The sequence below is a fragment of the Rhineura floridana genome, chromosome 22, assembly GCF_030035675.1.
Source record: "Rhineura floridana isolate rRhiFlo1 chromosome 22, rRhiFlo1.hap2, whole genome shotgun sequence".
NCBI classification, from domain to species: domain Eukaryota; kingdom Metazoa; phylum Chordata; class Lepidosauria; order Squamata; family Rhineuridae; genus Rhineura; species Rhineura floridana.
The window spans coordinates 14,201,586-14,222,210 of NC_084501.1; the positions used below are offsets into that span (position 1 = coordinate 14,201,586).

The window sequence follows — 20,625 nt, forward strand, 5'->3', positions numbered from 1 at the left end:
CCCGCCTCTGTGGTCTTCTTTTCTCTTTGGGTCATTCTTGCTACAGATCTATACTCTTCCTGCTTGGTCAGTTTCATCATGTTTTCTGCAGGGGGTGGTTGGGACTTTGGGGAAGCTTTTAGTGGCAGAGGATAAAATTCCAGACTGCTTGGCTCAGTCTTCAACCCTCAGCAGAGGCAGGAGAGGTGCCGTAGCTGGAATATCTGCAGAGCAAACTGTTGCCATCTATTATTGCTCTGCCTCTACGACTGCCCACCCTGTAAGGCAGGAGAGCTCTCAGCCATCCCTGAAGGAAGGCCGGGACTCTTGGGAAGGGGGGAGTGGGAAATTCCCCAAACAGCATAAGTGATCTTGGGCCAGGGAGGGGGCTGTTTATGCTTATGGTTTATTTTTACCTGCTGGAGGGTGGGTGAGGTATTCTTTTTGCTTTGACATTGCTTACTGTTACGTTTTTATACTGTGTTTTATTCATTTTGTTTTAACATTGGGCAAGTGGTACCATGAACTGCAAAAAAGACAAATAACTGGGTGTTAGAACAAATTAAACCAGAACTATCACTAGAAGCTAAAATGATGAAACTGAGGTTATCATACTTTGGACACATCATGAGAAGACCTAATTCACTAGAAAAGACAATCAATGCTGGGGAAAACAGAAGGGAGTAGAAGAAAAGGAAGGCCAAACGAGAGATGGATTGATTCCATCAAGGAAGCCACAGACCTGAACTTACAAGATCTGAACAGGGTGGTTCATGACAGATGCTCTTGGAGGTCACTGATTCATAGGGTTGCCATAAGTCGTAATCGACTTGAAGGTACATAACAACAAGTTGCTTGGGGACCCTTGGGTATCAAGAGACTAATAAATATTATTATTATTATATCATCATCATCATCTCAATCAGATGTGGTGCTTCCCAGGTCGATCCGAATCACCCAAGTGATTCAGGTTCAGGATCTGGGATTTAGCCCAATCCGGTGCGCAGCCCTAGTTTAAACCCTCAACCATCCATTTGTCTCCCCCAGTGGTGGTCGGTGCCCACTGCAACTGGTGGGGCGGAATGCAGGGAGCCCCGACACTAGGTGCCACCAGAGCCAGTGACAGACAGAGGCAACTAATTGTAGTTTTGCCCACGTCCTCCTCGATGCTGTTCTGCAAGGGCGACGGTGAGAAGGAGGAAGGGGAGGAAGCGGAGCCACCTCCTGTAGGAGTTGCAAGCGAGAAAGCAGGGCAGGTGGGGGCTGGTTGAGTGCAGGCTGGCATTGGTGGGGCAGCACCCCATCGAGCCCCTACTGGTCTCCCCGAGGTGAAACAATGAGGGTAGAGTTACATTTGTTTGCAAAACTCCCTCATTCTCTGTTTTCTCTTTCATTCCAACTTTCCCGTTGCTGTTTCCCTGTCCCTAGAAATTAAGCCTGTAAGCTCTTTCGGGAGTCGGGACAGGGATGCTTGTCTTTCTTATGTGAAGTGAAAGTTTGTTGATTGACCAGTAATAATGAAGGCCGAGCCAAAACAGAGCCACAGGCCCTGTTTGCAGGCAATCAAAGCCCCCTCTCTCAGTTTTGGCAGTTGAGAGGGTGAACTGTTAGCATGACTGTAAATTTTTAACCATTTTACCCATGAAGCAGTGACCCCAATAGCAGCCAAACTCTGCCTCCTCCCCCAGTTCAAGTCTGCTATGCATTCTCACCCCCACCCATCCAACCAGAATGAGGACCGTGTATTCCAGGATGAATTTCCCTCACTCAGAGTTGGCTACACCCCTAGTGATATTGTCATAGTGCCAAATCTGACTGGCTAATGGTCACTATGATTTGCGCTATGGTCACACTTGCTAAGTGGTTCCTAATTTGCTGGGACCACTTGATATTGGGAGCATTTCCCTCACTCAGAACAGGCATCATTTGCCCTTGGAGATGCCACACTGCCAATTCTGATTGTTTATTTGGCACTGTGGTGCCATCATGCTGGCATCATGTGATGCCATCATACTGGCAATGTCACTTCCGATTGGCTGGGTTCATATTATGAGCAATGAGGAGCCCCCTGTGCAAGGTCGAGTCTTTTTGTTTTTAAGTGCCAAAACAGCTAGATGGCAAACTTATATATATAAGATAGACAGTTTTGAAAGCAACAAACAGAACTTCACTCAAGCTTGCTCTGGATCCCTATAAGGATTCCGCTAATCATATATAACCACACTCTCCCCTTTTATGCTGATTGGTTGCTAGGGGTGTCTGTGGTTGTGGGAGAAGGTATTAACAACGGTCTCATTCTCAACCCAGCAGCAAAAGAAAAAGGGAGGGGAGGGAGTGTGGCTAAGAGATCTTGCACTTCTGAATTTGCCACAGCATTACTGCTTGTACACGCTTGCCCATTCTTGGAGAGAAAGGAAGATGCCGTTAAGAACTGGAAGCAAACAGCGGTCGAGCAGGTTTGGGTAGTTCAACAATCCTCTGATAAATGAAGAAGCTAGTTGTCAGCATTCTCCCTCGGCTCTTGACAAATCCATCCAACACTCTGATAAGAAGAAGGGCCATCGCTCAGTGGCAGATCACCAGCTTTGCAGAAGACGCCAGGCTCAGACCCCAGCATCACCAGGTAGGGCTGGGATAGAACCTAGTCTGGAATCCTGGAGAGCTGGTGCCAGTCAGTGTAAGCAATGCTAAGCTTGATGGACCAGTGGTCTGTCTCAGTATAAGACAACTTGCTACGCTCCTAAGAACATAAAGGTACGGTGCCATCTTATTCCACTCAGCAGTAATTTGGGGATGCACCTTTTATGGTTCTCTGTGATGTTGCTTGGAGATATTTTATGAGAAGTGATTCGTCAATGACCTGTATTCCTTCCTGGCCTGACAGTCAGCTCGTTTCAACAGCTGGCCAGCGTGAAGAGGGAGAACTGAGGCAGGGTCAGGTGTGCAGGGATGTTGTTAGGAAGTTAGGAGGGGACTCAGGGGTCAGGCCCCTAGAGCTCCTCCTCCCCCTTTAAGCTTAAAAAAGTTGGCTTACAGGGAGAGAGGAGGCTGAACATGCTGCAAAGTGCAGTGCCAGTGAAAAGCCAGCCCCCGGGCTTCCTAATACGCTCCAAGGACCTCTATACATGCATGGAAATGAGTGCTGCGAGTCTGTGCCTCCCTTGCAATGCCCCCGGGCGTCCTGCAAATGACTCATTGCTACAAGTGCTATTGGCTTCTGCCCTTCTTTTGCTTCTGGGCGTGGCCACTGAGGAAGGGCAGGTGACATCACCTGCGGGGCGGGAGGAGACTATTGTGTTCCTCATATGTACATCCCCTCCATCCTTCCTCCAAGGGACAGGTGGGGCTTAGATGGGAGGCATCCCATGTGACCTACCTAAGAACGCTGTGAGGCAGGCAAGGCCGAGGGAGACAGTGCATGGCTGGGTTGGGGGCCTTTCAAAAGGCTTGCCAGGGTCCCATGTGGCTCAGACTGTCAGACCTCCGGTGCTCCGTCTGGTGGGCTGAAATGAGACAGTTTCCCCCAGGAAACCCTAAAAGAGGAGCTGAGCTCTGGAAATGTCAAACCAGCTGAACACCTGGCAACTGAATCTCTCATGTAAGAGACCCTTTTCAGCAGCCGCAGTCCAGTGGTGGTAGAGGCCCCTTGGGTGGAAGGCAGGGAGGACAACAGTAGGTGGAGCCGGAGCAAATGGTAAGCTGACGAACTCTAGCTTTGCCTCCACCCTCCTCCCTGCTGAGTTCTACAAGGGCCGACACAGAGACTAAGGAGGAGGAAGCTGGCAGCCAGGGCCATCCTCTGAACTGGTTGTTGTATGTCAGAAGGTAGGCAGGTGGAAGGTGATGGAAGGCAGATTGAGGCTGGTGGGCAGTGTCCCACTCGCCCTAATGACCAGCCACAATCCAGAGGGCTATGAGCTCAAGGCAACTGACTACCCTTATCCACACAATTGACCTTGGTTTCCCATGATTTCCCATGCAATTGACTATTTCTCCATGTTTTCCCACACAACTGACTGTACTTCTCCATGTGAGGAGATGTACAAGCCTTAATGGAAACAATGTATCAGCACATGGTGATACATACCACATGTGGACCTGACTCCCATTTTCCAACCCGTGCCTTAAGGTGGCCTTCCCAAACCTGGTGCTCTCCAGATATCCTTGCATTATGACTCCCATCATCCCTGACCATTTACTGTGCTTGCTGGGGCTGATGGGAACATAGGAAGCTGCCTTGGATCGAATCAGACCCTTGGTCAGGAATCAGACCACTGAGCCACAGCACTTCCACAAGTTGGAGCCCAACAATTTCTGGACGGCAGGATGGGGAGGATGGTATAAGATATTCGTATTTTATCTCACATTGGTGTTTTTTATGCTGCTCTTCATTCAGTCATATTTCCTGACATTCCCCACCCCCCCAAACACAAATCTCCAAATTCAAAAATGAGTAGCTTTGCTGTTTCCTTTTATTTCTGAAATTCAGAGTATTAGGAACAATCAGTTTGATCCCAGAAGCACATATGGATGGATTAACGATAAACAGTAAGGATTTGGATACATAAATCAACTTCCTGATGGTGTCATGATTACCCTGCAACATAAGCAAATATGACCTACACAACTGTGGCATGGAAGCCATCCAATAAAACCGCCTTTGTTTTGTGCAATTACCTCAATTAAATTCACAGTCAAACAACCCGGGCATCACTGGGAGCAATTTCTCTTTTGAAGCTTTAATGAGTTGCTCCAGGTGAGAAGCCCTGATGAGTCACATTCTTTGGCCAGCATCTCACTGAGGACATCTTCAGTAAAGACGGAAGTGGCCATGGCTCCCTACTGGCCACATGAGCTCTAGAAGCCATCCTACAAGGGTCTGTGGGCGAGGAATAGCATGTGCAGGAAATGGGAGTAGCTTCCAAACTTAAGGAGAGCCCTGCTGAATCAATCCTAAGGCCTATCTAGTCCATTGCCCTGTGTCCCACAGTGACCAGTTGGATGCCTCTGGGAAGCCAGGAAACAGGGCATTAGTGGGAGAGCTCTGTCCCACTGTCATTCTTATACTGAGTCAGGCTGTTGATCCATCTAGCTGAGTATTGTCTGCACTGACTGACAGTGACTAGCTAGGGTTTGGGACAGGTGTCATGCACAGCCTACCTAGAGATGCCAGGGATTGAACCTTCTGCATGCAGAACACATGCTCTACCACCGAGCTATGGAGCTTTTGGTCCTGTTGGTAATATATAGCCATCCCAGCTAGTCACTATAGACATTCTAAAGAATAGAGGGCAAAGTATTTCTCCCCCTTTCCCCATTTTTGGATTGAGCCAATTTGGTGAGTGACACTTTTGTCTATTGTTAAAGTGGAGATAAGACAATGGTGTGGGTCACTTTTCACCATCCGGGGGGGGGGAAGAGGAGGCTTACAGGCAGGGCTCTTCTCTGTTTTAAGAACTGTACAATCAATAATATAATCAGTAACCTATGTTGAAGAGACAGGGCCTACCCAAGAAAGGAAGGGATGGCACCTCCCATTCCTTGTACAGAATCCAACCAGACATTAATACTGACAATGGGACTGAGTCTTCCACCACACCTGAGGCTACCGGGCTAGCTTAAGGGATGCAGAGCAGGGTAGCTTCGGTGAATCAGGAAGAATAGGAGAGAAATTGTGGTCCCTGCTGTCTGATGCATCTGCCTCACCCTGCATAATGGTAGGGCCGGCCCTGAGAAGGAAGAAACTAAGAGCTCATTGCATACCCACTGAAAACCAATTCAATAGTCTAATTCCAAAACACGTCCTCCAGAAGCGGTTTAAACGTAAATTTGTTGGTGGAAATTATGTTATTTACTAGCAATTAGCATATGGACAACAGCATGCACAATATATCAACAGGTGTTTTTTGTTTTTTAAAAAAAGACATTTACATGAGCAAAAAAGGATGAGGTATATGCAGGCTGAGAGCTGGATACATGGAACATATTGACTTTCTGCCGTGATATTTTTCTCAGGCTTGTTTACTTCTGTGGAGGCCACTGGCAAGGTTGCTTTCTCTGCTGCTGATCAGTAGGGGGTGGACATTTAGCTGAAGGTGGGCAACACGGGACAGGAGTTGGCTCCTTGCAGGGAGGCTGCTTCTCTGGGCATGGAGCTGGGATGACCACTACTGGTGGCTCCTTGCAGGGAGGCTTCTCTTCAGGACATGGTGTAGGCAGTGGGCATGGAGTTGGAATGACCACTACTGGTGGTTTCTTGCAAGGCTGCTTCACCTGTGGGCAAAGAACTTGCTCAGGCTGAGGGCATGGAATTGGGACAACCACGACTGGGGGCTCCTTGCATGGTGGCTTCTCTTGAGGACATGGTATTGGCTGTGGGCATGGAGTTGGGATGACCACTACTGGGGGCTCCTTGCATGGTGAGTTCTTCTGAGGACATGGTGTTGGCTCCAGGCATGGAGTTGGAATGTCCACTACTGGTGGTTTCTTGCACGGCTGCTTCACTTGTGGGCAAGGAACTGGCTCAGGCTGAGGGCATGGAATTGGGACAACAATGACTGGGGGCTCCTTGCATGGAGGCTTCTCTTGAGGACATGGTGTTGGCTCTGGGCATGGAGTTGGGATGACCACTACTGGTGGTTCCTTGCAAGGAGGCTTCTCTTGACATGGTGCTGGCTGTGGGCATGGAGTTGGGATGACCACTACTGGTGGCTCCTTGCAAGGAGGCTTCTCTTGACATGGTGTTGGCTGTGGGCATGGAGTTGGGATGACCACTACTGGTGGTTCCTTGCATGGAGTCTTCTGTTGAGGACATGGTGTTGGCTGTGGGCATGGAGTTGGGATGACCACTACTGGTGGTTCCTTGCATGGAGTCTTCTGTTGAGGACATGGTGTTGGCTGTGGGCATGGAGTTGGGATGACCACTACTGGTGGTTCCTTGCATGGAGTCTTCTGTTGAGGACATGGTGTTGGCTGTGGGCATGGAGTTGGGATGACCACTACTGGTGGCTCCTTGCATGGAGTCTTCTGTTGAGGACATGGTGTTGGCTGTGGGCATGGAGTTGGAATGACCACTACTGGTGGCTCCTTGCAAGGTTGCTCAACTGGAGGACATGGTGTCGGCTGTGGGCAGGTCACCGGAGGGAAAGTGATGGTCTGCTTGCATTGGTGCTCCTCCTGTGGACATTGTGGTATTTTCACCACTGGTGGGCATGGTGATGGTTCTGGCACTGTTTTGCACAGTGCAGGTGGCAAGGTGGGTGTTTGTTTGCACTGCTGCTGGTTGCTGGATGAAGCCATTTCCACTGACTTTCCAAAAGGCCTGCAAGTGAGAGGGAAAAATTTGCCACCTATAATTCTGAAAAACCATAAGACACACACAAACAAATAGTAACCATTTGCCATCTTGAATGACAAATGTGAGCATTTGCAAGTTAAAACTTCCATCCCTTCTCTGCCATCACTTACGCTTGCGTGAATTTAGAAAGTTACTTTATACGAAGTCACAGCACCGGCCCATCTGGTCCAGTTGTGTCTGCAATGAGTAGTGGTGGGTCTCCAAAGATGACATCTAAGGGTCCTTCCTGACCTTACCCAATGCTGGGGTGTTGAACTTGGGACCTTCTACATCCAAAGCATGTGCTCTTCCCCTGAGCTACGTCCCTCCTGCTAATACATAGGAAGGTGTCTTATACTGAGTCAGACTCTTGGTTCGTCTACATCAGGATTTTCCACAAGAGCCTTCCTCAACCTAGTGCCCTCCTGGCACCTGTGGACTACAGCTCCCATGCTCTCTGAACATTGTCCATGCTAACTAGGGAGTTGGAGTCCTATAACAGTTGGAGGACACCATGGTAGGGAAGACAAGTCTGCACTGAGTGGCAGTGACTCCTCAAGGTTTCAGACAGGAGCCTTTTCAAACCCTACTTAGAAATGCATTTTAGGATTGCCTCCCCGGTGAGATGACCCTGTCTCCCTCATTACTGAATTTCCAGAGGCATTTAAAAACATCCCTGCTTACCCAGGCATTCGATGGCTGAAGGAGACTGTTCCTAGCAGCCTGGAGATCACTGGGTGGAAGACTGTTGTTATCTGTAATTTTTTAAAAAGCGTTCCATCCGCAATTGTTTTTAGATTGCTTCTTGTTTCATTTTGCTAAATGTTGTGCTGATGTGTTTGCTGCCCTGGGCTCCTTCAGCAGGAAGGGCAGGATATAAGTAAGTAAGTAAATAAATAAATAAGCTGCTGCTCGAACCTGGGACCCTCTGCCTGCAAAGCAAGTGTTCTGCCACTAAGACAAGGTCCCTCCCTCACCCGCCAGCAGGGACAACCCTATCAGAGACCCAGGGCATCAGTTTGGACAAGAAGGAGGTGTTCCCTTATTGGCTGTCTCCATCTGACAAGATGTTGAACCTGGGACCCTCTGCTTGCAAAGCGGGTATTCTGCTACTAAGACAAGGTCCCTCCCTCACCCACCAGCAGCGACAACCCTATCAGAGACCCAGGGCATCAGTTTGGACAAGAAGGAGGTGTTCCCTTATTAGCTGTCTCAATCTGGCAAGATGTTAAAAGACCACTTCCATCCTTATCCTTCAAGATGGCAACTCCTAAATTGACCAGGAACTTGCACTTCCTGTGTATCCCAACTCAAACACTGTTGAGCTGGAAAAGGTACATAAAAGTTGAGGTCTGTCCTGGATCCTAATGGGTATCCTAGCTGGTATCTGTCCTGGATCCAAATTCATTCTATGCACTTTGGGCTGCCTCATTCGAAGTAATATAATGATGACGATGCAATAAAAATGTTCAATGGTTATACATGTGTGGAGAATCTGTTGCTCTCCAGATGTTCCTAGATGCACCTCTTACCCTGGACTTTGACACCTGATACATAGAGATAGAGATATAGGGTGGTATCCAACCACTTAGAGAAGACCCACTGAAATTAGTGGAACTGAGTTAGTCATGCTGATTAATTTCAGTATGTTTACTTTGAGTAGGACTAACAGTGGATGCAATCCTTTGAAATTAATAACGTAAGTTGCCACCCAAGCTGATACAAAAATCTCTTCCATCCCCCCAACCCCCATAGCTCAACCCAAAGGGCCAGAAAGCCTTCTGAAAGAAGCTGCGTTTGAAGGCTTCCTGGGCTGGAGGGTGGGGCAAGGCAGGTGGAAATAGCCTCCCCTGATGACTAACCGAGTCTCTCTCCCCTCATAGTCCTTCTCCTGAAGGCAGCTCCCTTTTGAAGGCTTCCTGGGCTGGAGGGTGGGGCAAGGCAGGTGAAAATAGCCCTCCCCTGATGGCAAACAGAGTCTCTCTCCCCTCATAGTCCTTCTCCTGATGGCAGCTCCCCTTTGAAGGCTTCCTGGGCTGGAGGGTGGGGCAAGGCAGGTGAAAATAGCCCTCCCCTGATGGCAAACAGAGTCTCTCTCCCCTCATAGTCCTTCTCCTGATGGCAGCTCCCCTTTGAAGGCTTCCAGGGCTGGAGGGTGGGGCAAGGCAGGTGAAAATAGCCCTCCCCTGATGACAAACAGAGTCTCTCTCCCCTCATAGTCCTTCTCCTGATGGCAGCTCCCCTTTGAAGGCTTCCAGGGCTGGAGGGTGGGTTTTTATTTATTTACTATTTGATTTATATCCTGCCCTTCCTCCCAGCGGGAGCCCAGGGTTGCATCCCATGCTAATCCTACTCAGAGTACACCCCCTTTAAGTTGACAGACATGACCAGCTTAGGTTCATTAATCTCGGTGGGTCTTATCTGAGTAGAATTTAGCTGGATACAACCCAAGGAGAATGACCCTGCCCGGCTTTTTCAGGAATTGGGGGAATCAGGGAAGACGGGGGGAAATGGCAGCTTCAGCCACTCAAGCTATCCAATATGCTAAAATTGTCCTGACATTTCCCTAATTGTTCTTCCCCCTGGAGGAAAACGTCCTTCACCCAGCACAGAGGCATGCAAATTGGGATTGTCCCTGATAAAGCGAGTACAGGCGATTATCAAGACTTACACAAAGGACTCCGAGCACTGGAAAAATGAGAACAATGATGTAATGCCAGGCTATTATGAGGACGCAACTCCCCAGGTGTTTTGACACCTCCAGCACAATCCCAAGCAAACACGACCTCAAAGGGAAGCTCCACTGAATTCATTGGGACTTCCTCCCAGGGGAGAGTGCAATAGGACTGCAATGTTAGATCACAGGTGGCCATCGGTGGGGAAGCATACGAATGTAGGAAGTTGCCTTATATGAGCTGGACCTCAGGTCCATCTAGCTGAATATCGCCAACACTGACTGGCAGCAGTGTCTCCAGGGTTTCAGGCAGCAGTCTCTCCCAGCCCGACCTGAAAATGCCGGGGATTGAACCTGAGGCCTTCTTCATGCCAAGCTGGTGCTCTAACCACTGAACTACAGTCCTCCCCCCTCTTACCTATCTTACCCAAGCTCCTATTTCCCCCTCGCATTAAATTCCTAGGAGAATTTGTATGAGATCAGCTGTATTCAAACAGCCTTCAAATGGGGGGGGGGAGAGAAACTTGCAGAGCCTTGATAAAAAATCCAGAAAAAATATGTCAATTGAGAAACAATAACGCTAGCTGTCTCCTGATATTACAGCAACTGCTGAAACTTTGAGTTGCATCCACTGTTTGTCCTGTTAGAGAAGACACATTGAAATCAATGGGCCAAAGTTAGTCACGTTCATAAATACTAATGGGTCTACTGAAGTAGGACTAGCATTGGATACAACCCATTAACATCATCACTATGAGTAGTGCTACAACAGCTATGAGTAGTAGTAGGCTACTAGTAGTAGAGGAATAGTGGTAACACCACTCCTACTTTTTAGGGTCAACAGAAACAGGGTTCCCAAAACAGTCACAGAGATGCCTACTGCTACTGACTTATTTTAACAAGAACTGCTGCACCTGATGCTATAATGCTACTATTCCTCTGAAACAGATTTGCCCAAAAGGTTACAGAGATGTCAAATACTACCACTGCAACAGCTGCTTTGGCTACAGCTAGTACTGCGACGACATTCACACAATTCTGTAGTGTCAGCTGAAAGAGACTTACCGAGCTGGTCACAGAGATGGTGCTTGAAGGAATTAAGTATTCCCCAGGAATGGTAAATGCTTTTTATATCCAGTACCCAAGCCCAGCCTCCGGATAGAGTGTACAAACTTGGATGACTCCATTCTTTCACAACGGGGTGCTACTCATCACGCCTTTCTACATTTTCTCTGAAAGGCCACTCCCTTCTTGGACTCAGCGTCTGTGATGGCTGTGGGCAATTTGTGCCAGTCTCTTCCTTGACTAAGATATGCGGCTATGTTCTAAAAATAGACACCCTAATGGCTGGCAGGCCATATTCTTCCACTGGTGTGTTGGCGGATTTTTGTTCTGTGGGCGTAAGGAGCTACCAGGGCCAGATTATCCTTTGGCTTAGTACACTACAGAGAAGGACCCCAGAAAAAAGTGGGACAGCTAATGTCATATTGCGATTGCCTCTCTCCTTGCTCTAGGTTAATTGCAATTGCAATGTACCTAAGGACATAATGCCCAAATTGGAGGTGTCCGCCTTGCCTCCAGCTCTAGGAACAGTTATAACACCGACTGCCTAGCTAGTTTACAGAATATCAGTTCAACTAACACTCTGCTATTCGTAAGAAGGGCATGTCACAGAATCAACAAGAGTAGGGGAAGGAGCATTGGTTTGTGAGATGGTTCTGGTGGCTGGTACAAATCTGCTTCAAATGTTCTCCTCTCACCACATTGAAAGAAGATGTCATGCCTGGCAGCTTTCTATGCCACTACAGGCAGCTGCATCTAAAGATCTCCCTTCCAGCTGTTTCCCATATGACAGAAGGCTTGCTGGTAAACCAGTCCTGAGTCTCTGTCAATAAAGAACAAGACTCTACGATACTCTAGGCATGAAATTGAGTGAACAGCTATAGTGGCTTCCCTTGGGGCATCTGGCTGGCCACTGTAAGAAGAGGATGGTGGACTAGGTGGGCCAGTAGTCTGATCCAGCAGCCAGGCTCTTCTGATCAACCTATGGCTCTTCTTTGTTTGGTATGTGGGATGAAGAAAAAATCAGAAGGGGGACCTCCAGGCAGGGTTGCCTGTAGTGGTTGCAGGAAACAACAGCCACTATAGGCACTACAGGGCTGTTTTGGGAGGAAGAGAGGGATAATATAAATACATACATACTAGGGGCCTTCCTTCTATCTCAGTGAGACAGACACATGAACTGGCCTTAAGTTTATTGGGTAACTCCAGCAATGGGAAAGCCATCTTGCACAAACGGATAACAGATACTATACTAATGATGACTTCACAAGTAAAAACTGATTTCCAGTAATGATATCTATATGTTGAAACATACTGCTTTGGAAGACGTACTCTAGTTCCTTACAGCTTTTAAGTAGGGGATGGTTGGCCATCTCTCAGGGATTACATGCTAATAAATGGACTGTGTCATCAGTAGAGATGAGGGGAAAAATGGATTCAGTTCTGATTTAAAGCCACATTTATCAAATCGGCACTTTCTGAAACGATATGAGAAGCAAAATGCAGCCATCCTTCAAAATTTGCAGTTATTTGAATTTTGCTATGCAGTTCCCCAACCAAGCAATGTTAACAAAAATGTGTATGTTAGGGGAAAGAGTGTATACTATGGACATATTAGTGAAAATAACCTATAAAAATGCATTGCATTAAGAGAAATTGCTTGCAAAAATGTGTAAGATGAGTCAAAACTGTAGACAAAAATGCGTTCAGGAAAAACGCTGAAGAATCTTCATGACAATTTTTTTAAAAAAGAATTGCAAATTGCTGCAGAAATGTGAACTAAATTTAAGATTGGAAAAATGACAAACTGAGAGGACTGAAATGGACAGAACATTCCCTTCCACAGCTTGGGCTACATAACCTTTCAGGTACCATTGTTACGCTATGATCCTATTAACTTCTTAATTGGAAGCGCTGTTCCGCAGTGGAACAATCTGCTTTGGGAAGGTGCTCATTCACTGGCGTTATGTAGGCAGTGGTTGAGTTGCCATCTATCAGGGATGTTGTAGGTGTGAGTTTCCTGCCTTGAGCAGATAGCTGGACAAGATGACCTCCAAGATAGAATCATAGAATCGTAGAGTTGGAAGGGGCCTATAAGGCCATTGAATCCAAACCCCTGCTCTATGCAGGAATTCAAATCAAAACACACATGATATGTGGCTGTCCAGGTACCTTCCAACTCTATGATTCAATGAAAAACCTTTGGAGGGAGAGGAAATCTCCATTGGTTGCTAGATGCATGGCCATTTGAGCAAAACCATTGGAACGTCCTGTACATTCCAGCTCCAGGGCCCTTGGCCAGCTAATCATGAACATCTTTAAACATATCATGGACCTTTAAGAGATGATCTTTTTTTTATTTTTAAAAGTGGGTTTTTTAACCACATAGAAACAGACTAGAGAATCTCTCAGATGCATAACAGCAGAACCAGAGCTTGGAAAAGTTACTTTTTTGAACTACAACTCCCATCAGCCCAGTCCAGTGGCCATGCTGGCTGGGGCTGTTGGGAGTTGTAGTTCAAAAAAGTAATTTTTCCAAGCTCTGATCAGAACTTAGGGTCATCCAATGGTATGGACTGGAGCAGTATGCTTTGAATCAGCCTTCTTTTCCCTGGATCACAACTTCCTTCAGCCCTCACTTGTGTTGTTAATGGCCACAGAAGATGGAGCTGTAGTCCAGGAACATCCAGAGGGCACCACGTAGAGGAAGGCTGTTCTAAATAGACAACAGAAAGCACTTCTTCAGGTAATGCATACAATTAACTTGAAGGCATTCATTATTACTGACCATGAGCTTAGATGGCTTTTAAACAGGATTAGATAACTCTGTGAAGGGTAGACATTTCACAGGCTCTTAGTCAGAGCAGCTAAATGGAACATCTGCTAGTCAAATGTTCATGTAAAACAAAAAGAGTTGCTCGTTTCTCCTACGACCTCTTTCTGACTTCTCAAATGGATTGGGCCATCCACTCTTGGGTAGTGATGGAAGGCCTGTCAGTTCTGTTTCCCTCAGCTGCTCATTTTTCAGTTCTCCATATTTTTTGCAGCAATTTCCATTTCTTCCTTTTTTAAAAATCCTCACAGAAATTCATCTGCATTTTGTGCACATTTATACCAATTAACTCATTTTTGTCTGCAGTTTTGTTGGACGAATATACATATTTTTGCAAGCAATTTCCTCTAATATATTATCATAACATTTTTGTACACTGTGCTCATCAATAAACTCATTTCTATGCACACTTTCCCCTAATATATGCATTTTTTGGAACCTTGATCGGTTGGATGGAGAACGGCATTGAAAAAACTCAGTAATTGTGCATTTCGAAGGATGGCTGTGTTTTGGTTCCCATAGTGTTTCGGAAAGTGCAAATTTGATAGAGTCGCCCATCAAATGTATGCTTTCCATCAAATATAAAATGTGTGTGTCAGGCAAAATGATGTACATAAAGGTGTATATTTTGAGAAATTCACATTAAAATGCTAATGAATTTTCATGAGGCCTTTTTAAAAAAACAACAGAAAATTGATGTGGCAACATGAAGAACTAAACTTAAGATTGGAAAAACAGAGGGACAGAGAGAAACCAAAACTGACGTATTTGCCCATGCCTAGGTGGGACTTATTTGAACAGACTATTGGACGATTGCTTTATGTTTCCCCCCCCCAAATCTCTCCTTACTTTTGACCTATCCTTGGCCTTTAAGAAGACCCTCAGAAAAGGTCTTTTCTCTGCATTCCACTATTAGGAGAAGTTCATTACATGGTGACCTAGAACACAGCCTTCTCCATGGTGAAGTCGCATCTATTGAATACCCTCCTCTTTCACCAATCTTCCCCAACCACAACGATCGAGAGGATGGAGTGACACCCCTATGAGGAAAAGTTGCAGCATTTGGGGCTTGTTAGTTTAGACAAAAGGTGAGCCAAGAGGTGACATGATAGAAGTGTATAAAATGATGCATGGCATGGAGGAAGTAGATAGAGAAACGTTTTCTTCCCTCTCTCATAAAACGAGAACTCATGGACATCCAGTGAAGCTGAATGTTGGGAGATTCAGGGACAGACAAAAAGAAATCACTTCTTCACACAGCACATAGTTAAACTGTGGAATTCGCTCACACAAGAGGCAGTGATGGCCACCAACATGGATGGCTTCAAAAGATCAGACAAATTCATGGAGGAATAAGGCTAGCAATGGCTACTAGCCATGATGGCTATGTTCTGCCACCATAGTCAGATGCGGAATGCTTCTGAATGCCAGTGGCCAGAAGCTGTAGGAGGGGAGAGTGCTCTCGCACTCGTGTCCTGCTTGAGGGCTTCCCATAGGCATCTGGTTAGCCACTGCGAGAACAAGATGCTAGACCATATTGGCACTGGCATGATCCAGTGGGCTCTTCTTACGTTCTTAACTTAGCGCCCTCCAGGGGTGAATGGACTCCAACTCCCTTCAGTGCCAGCCAGCTGGGTGAACAGTGCAGGGATGATGGAAGTCATAGTCTAAAACATCTGATGGGCATCAGCTTGGGGAAGGCTGCTTTACACGTACAAGTGTTGCCAATGGTGCTATCAGTTTGGCACCAGGTTAAGCAGTATTTATTTGCCCTGGCATTTGAAGTTTTGTACTCTGATTGTTTCATCTCCTATGTTGTTCTTAGCTGCTGTGCTTGTGTTCTGTCAAAAACTCTCACTTTGCCTAAGGAGGAATCCTCACAGATCTTAATTTCCATTGCAAAATTTTCATTATCATTCCAAAATCTCCCCCGTCCCTTTCTCCTTTTGCATCTTGGCCTTATGTGGGTGTGGGAACCTTTTGTTGTTGGACTATAAATCCCAACAGCCCTAACCAGCATGGCCAATAGTCAGGGATGATGGGTGTTTTAGGTAGAGCTTGGAAAAGTTACTTTTTAAAACTATAACTCCCATCAGCTCCAGCCAGCATGGCCACTGGATTGGGCTGATGGGAGTTGTAGTTCAAAAAAGTAACTTTTCCAAGCTCAGTACGCACCACACATTTAAAGCACACAACTTCCCCCAAAGACTCCTGGGAAGTGTAGTTTAACCCCTCACAGAACTATGATTCTTACCATCCTTAACAAACTACGGTTCCCAGGATTCTTTTTTGGGGGGATTCATGTGCTTTAAGTCTATGATGTGTACGGATGAATTTCAGTTCTCTCAGTTTTTCATTTTTCTAATCTTTAATTCAGTTCTCCACATTTCTACAGCAATTTGCAGATCTTTTTTTTTTTTTTAAAACATCCCCATGAAAATTCTTCAGCATTTTAGTGTGGATTTCTACCGATAAATACACTTTTGTATGCAGTTTTGAGGAACATGCACATTTTTGTTTGCAAGCAGTTTCTCCCAATATAATGAATTTTTGCACATTATTTTCACAAATATATTCATTTTGTGCACACTTTCCCCTAATAGATACTTTTTTTTTTATAAAGATTTGCTTGGTTGGGGAACTGCATCGCAAGATTCTGATAAGTGCCATTTTTGAAGGACTGCTGTGTTTTGGCTCTCATATTGTTTGGGAAAGTGCAGATTAGATACATTTGGCTTTAAATGAGAATCCTCCAAATTTCTCACCCATCCCTAATGGTGTGTATGGTGTTGTAGTCTGGCAACATCTGGAGGGCCATGGGCCCCTCGGATGCATATTCAGTGCAGTCTGTAAGGAGTCCGATGCATTTTTTTTTAATTAATTTTTATTCCAATTTTCAGAACCAAAACAATACAAAAAGAAAACAACACAAATCAATAACTAGTACAATACAAAAAGAAAAAAAATTTGGAGACAAATATTACAGTTTGGAATTCAGCGCTGTCCCTGAAGGAATTGAAGAGATTGGAGATAAAGATATTATCGGTTCAAAAAAATTCCTGGACTGGAAGGATTTGATTGAACTTGAAATGGAGAAAGTTAACAGAATTAATCCCTGTTTTGTGTCAATGGAAAAACCTTCAAGAGATGTACTAGTGTATCATGTGGAAAAGAGGAACAGAGATGCGGCTTTGCAACAATACTTCAGTGATACGTTTGGATTTGATGGCAAGAAAATATCTGTGATGGAGGAAATTCCTATCAGACTTTTATTATATGACTATGACAGCAAGATTTTTGGGTGCGTAAAGATGGAAGATGGAAGATGGTCCCAATATGGATAATGACAGAAGAGCGATTTAAAATTACTGGACTTAGTAGATTTGATGAGTTGGATTAATTGATATGTTTATTTAGTAAAAAAATTGATTGATATACATCTCAAGGATTGGAAACTTCTCTTTGACTTTTTGTGGAAGATTAAAATGATAGGATGTTAATGAGATTTGAAACCAACTAAGATAACCGCTGGAGGAAGGTGATTTTATAATCTATTAAGAGATAGGTTTGTTATATATTATAGATTTATAGCTGAATTATAGCGATTTGAAATTACTGGACTTAGTAGATTTGAGGAGTTGGATTAATTGGCATGTTTCTTTAGAAAAAAAATTGATTGACATGTATCTCAAGGATTGGAAACTTCTCTTTGACTTTTTGTGGAAGATTAAAATGATATGATGTTAATGAGATTTGAAACCAACTAAGATAACCGCTGGAGGAAGGTGATTTTATAATCTATTAAGAGATAGGTTTGTTATATATTATAGATTTATAGCTGAACTATGACAAATCGGAAGTCAATATTCTTTCTTTTTTTATAGGAGTCCGATGCATTTTTAATCACTGAGAGATGAACAACAACCTCCCTTGGTGGCAAGGACAGAAATACTTTCTGCCCAAGAAGAGCTCATAGGTTCATGACTTCTTCTTCCAGTCAATCTATTCCATTTCTGATCTAACTTGCAACCACAGCAGATATATTCATGCTGGGTCAGCAATATCAATTTCCCCCTTTCGGCAAAGCAGCACTCACAAAACATTGTTGAGCCATCATGTTAGTTAATTTACAGTACTAATTAAAGTCGGTTGGACAGTGTTTTCAGTCAGGTGGCAATATTTGTTGTGGCTTTGTTGGCGAGGATATTTGCCTTGCCCAGATCAACTCCCAGACAGGATGCACCAGACAATGAGTTAGGAAAACAAGAGGGAGAGACAGGAAGTCCAGGCCCATTGATTGCTGACCAGCTGATATATTTTACCGAAACTTCCTTGCAGTATGGAAACAAAGGCCGTATCCGCACCTCACAATTAAATCAGTGTCATATTAAAGGTACAAAATAATAATAAGAAATAATATGTCACAACTACCAATAATAACAATAAGCCACCATCAGTTGACCTTGTGGATACAATAACCATCAGTACGTGCACCTTGCGTTGTTGTTGTTGTTGTTGTTGTTATGTGCCTTCAAGTCGGTTACAACTTATGGTGACCCTATGAATCAGCGACCTCCAAGAGCATCTGTCGTGAACCACCCTGCTCAGATCTTGTAAGTTCAGGTCTGTGGCTTCCTTTATGGAATCAATCCATCTCTTGATTGAGTTAAGCATATAAAATAATATAAGCCCTCCAGATGTCCAAATAGGTGTCCGCTCAAAACTGATGTCTACATGAAATACGTTTTCAAAAAAGCATGCTGGTATTATAATTTTTGAGTTGAGAAATGTGTTCAAACGTTCTGTGAAGTGAAAAAATCAGAAGCATAATTACACTCTGATCCGTGTATGAGTTTGGGGGGGGTGCGCGCATTAGGGCAGTTCACTTAGAAATGCAGAGTGGCAATGTAAGAACATAAGAAAAGCCTGCCAGATCAGGCCAATGGCTGATGTAATCCAGCATCCTGTTCTCACAGTGGCCAATCAGTTGCCCATGGGAAGCCCACAAGCAGGTCCTGAGTGCAAGAGGACTCTCCCATCCTGTGGTTTTCAGCAACTGATATTTGGATGCATACAGCCTCTGACTATGGAGGCAGAGCATAGCTACTGTAATAGCTATGGATAGCCCTCTTCGCCATGAATTTGTCTAATCCTCTTTGAAAGCCATCCAGGTTGGTGGCCATCACTGCCTCTTGTGGTGGCAAATTCCAGTTTTTTCTTTTATCTGTTCCTGAATTTTCCACCATTCAGCTTCATTGGATGTGCACGAATTCTAGCATTATGAGAAAAGGAGAAAAAATTTCTGTATCCACATTCTCCATGCCATGCATCCTTTTATACACTTCTGTCATATCGCCTCTTACTCTCCTTTTCTCTAAACTAAGAAGCCCCAAATGCTGCAATCTTTCCTCATAGGGGAGTCGCTCCAGCCCCTTGATCCTTCTGGTTGCCCCGTTTTGCTTCTTCCCAATCTCTATGCCTATGCTACGATAACACACATGGGCTAGGTTAGGTGTGCCGACATAGCCAGAAAGGTAAACACCCAATCTATGAGAAATGTCATGCAATAATCTATTCCATGGGTTACTCATTCCTGCCCTGAGCTAATGCATTGTTTCAAAACCCCCTCATTCTGAAGAAAATGTCTCAGGTGACTTGGAAACGTACCTCCCAGTGAGACAAGATTGGCAACTTCAGCTAGGGTGTAACTTCCTTGGCTATCTCGTGAAGGGTGGCTGGCCAAGGTTGCAAATGAATGACATCAGCTTGCAAAGGAAAAATGGGCCACCAGAAATCACTTTGCCCAGCGATGACTGACAATGATTAATTTCTTGCAACCAAAACAGCTGTTGTGTTTGCTAAATCTCTTCTGCTCCTGAGATAACATTCATGCTTAACTGAAGAGGGCTGTTCCTGGCCACCTGGAGGTCACTAGATGGAAGATTATTGTTAAGCTGTAATTGTGTTTTAGACTAGATGGAAGATTATTGTTAAACTGTAACTGTGTTTTAGAATGTTATCAAACTGTTTTTAGGATGTTTCTTTTGTCTTTTTTGTTGTAGTTAAACTGTTTTGCTATATTTGCCATCCTGGGCTCCTTCGAGAGGAAGGATATATATTTAACTAAATAAATAAACTTGACCATTCATGTTTATTTTGATCATACTTTCAGGATTGCCTTTCCCCATACGTGCCCTCTAGATCGCTTCAGTCTGTGGAAGTGGCACTGTTACAGGTGCCACATAATACTCGTTCCTCAATGGTATGAAATCGGTGTTTCAGTGCAGCAGCACCGACACTTTGGAACTCCTTGCCTATTGACATCAGGCAGGCGCCTTCGCTGTACTCTTCCCGGCACCTGCTTAAAAAGTTTTTTTGTTTACACAAGTCTACCCATGCATGTAGAAGGCACCTGTGTTTTGAACTTTTTTTGTAGCTTATCAGTTAGTTTTGATCCTTTAAAAACACCTGTTCTGAACTCTCTTGGTCATTGTTATTTTTTAAAAATGTAACCCATTTGAGGTTTTGTTACAATCGAGAGGCTGATAAACTTTGTTTAAAAATAAAAAGAGCCCTGTTGGATCAGACAAAAGGCCTGTCTACAGCAGCATCTCATTTCTCATGACCAATAGTCAAGTATGATGGGCAGCAGAGCCCAACAACAGCTGGTGGGCCACCAGGCTCTGGACTCCTGGGTTACCCAACAGAAGGGCTGGGAAAGCCTCTTAAAATGAAAGAAGG

General features: G+C 45.0%; 1 protein-coding gene and 1 long non-coding RNA gene across 2 annotated transcripts; one reads left to right on the forward strand and one right to left on the reverse strand.

The window, feature by feature from the left end:
• The first annotated feature begins 2,525 nt into the window (after window positions 1-2,525).
• LOC133375068 (uncharacterized) lies at window positions 2,526-19,981 on the forward strand. The gene is made up of 3 exons (XR_009760061.1): window positions 2,526-2,733; window positions 14,801-14,972; window positions 16,785-19,981. It is a non-coding gene; the product is annotated as an uncharacterized LOC133375068 (long non-coding RNA).
• LOC133375066 (uncharacterized) lies at window positions 4,434-11,148 on the reverse strand. The gene is made up of 2 exons (XM_061606551.1): window positions 11,055-11,148; window positions 4,434-7,300 (listed from the first exon to the last, which is right to left on the reverse strand). The coding sequence occupies exon 2, from the start codon at window positions 7,276-7,278 to the stop codon at window positions 6,001-6,003; it is 1,278 nt and encodes a 425-aa protein (XP_061462535.1). The 5' UTR covers window positions 7,279-7,300; window positions 11,055-11,148; the 3' UTR covers window positions 4,434-6,000.
• Window positions 19,982-20,625: the final 644 nt, after the last annotated feature.

Bases quoted from the DNA above. Each gene is read 5' to 3' on its own strand.
- LOC133375066 (XM_061606551.1), bottom strand. From the start codon at position 7,278: ATGGCTTCATCCAGCAACCAGCAGCAGTGCAAACAAACACCCACCTTG.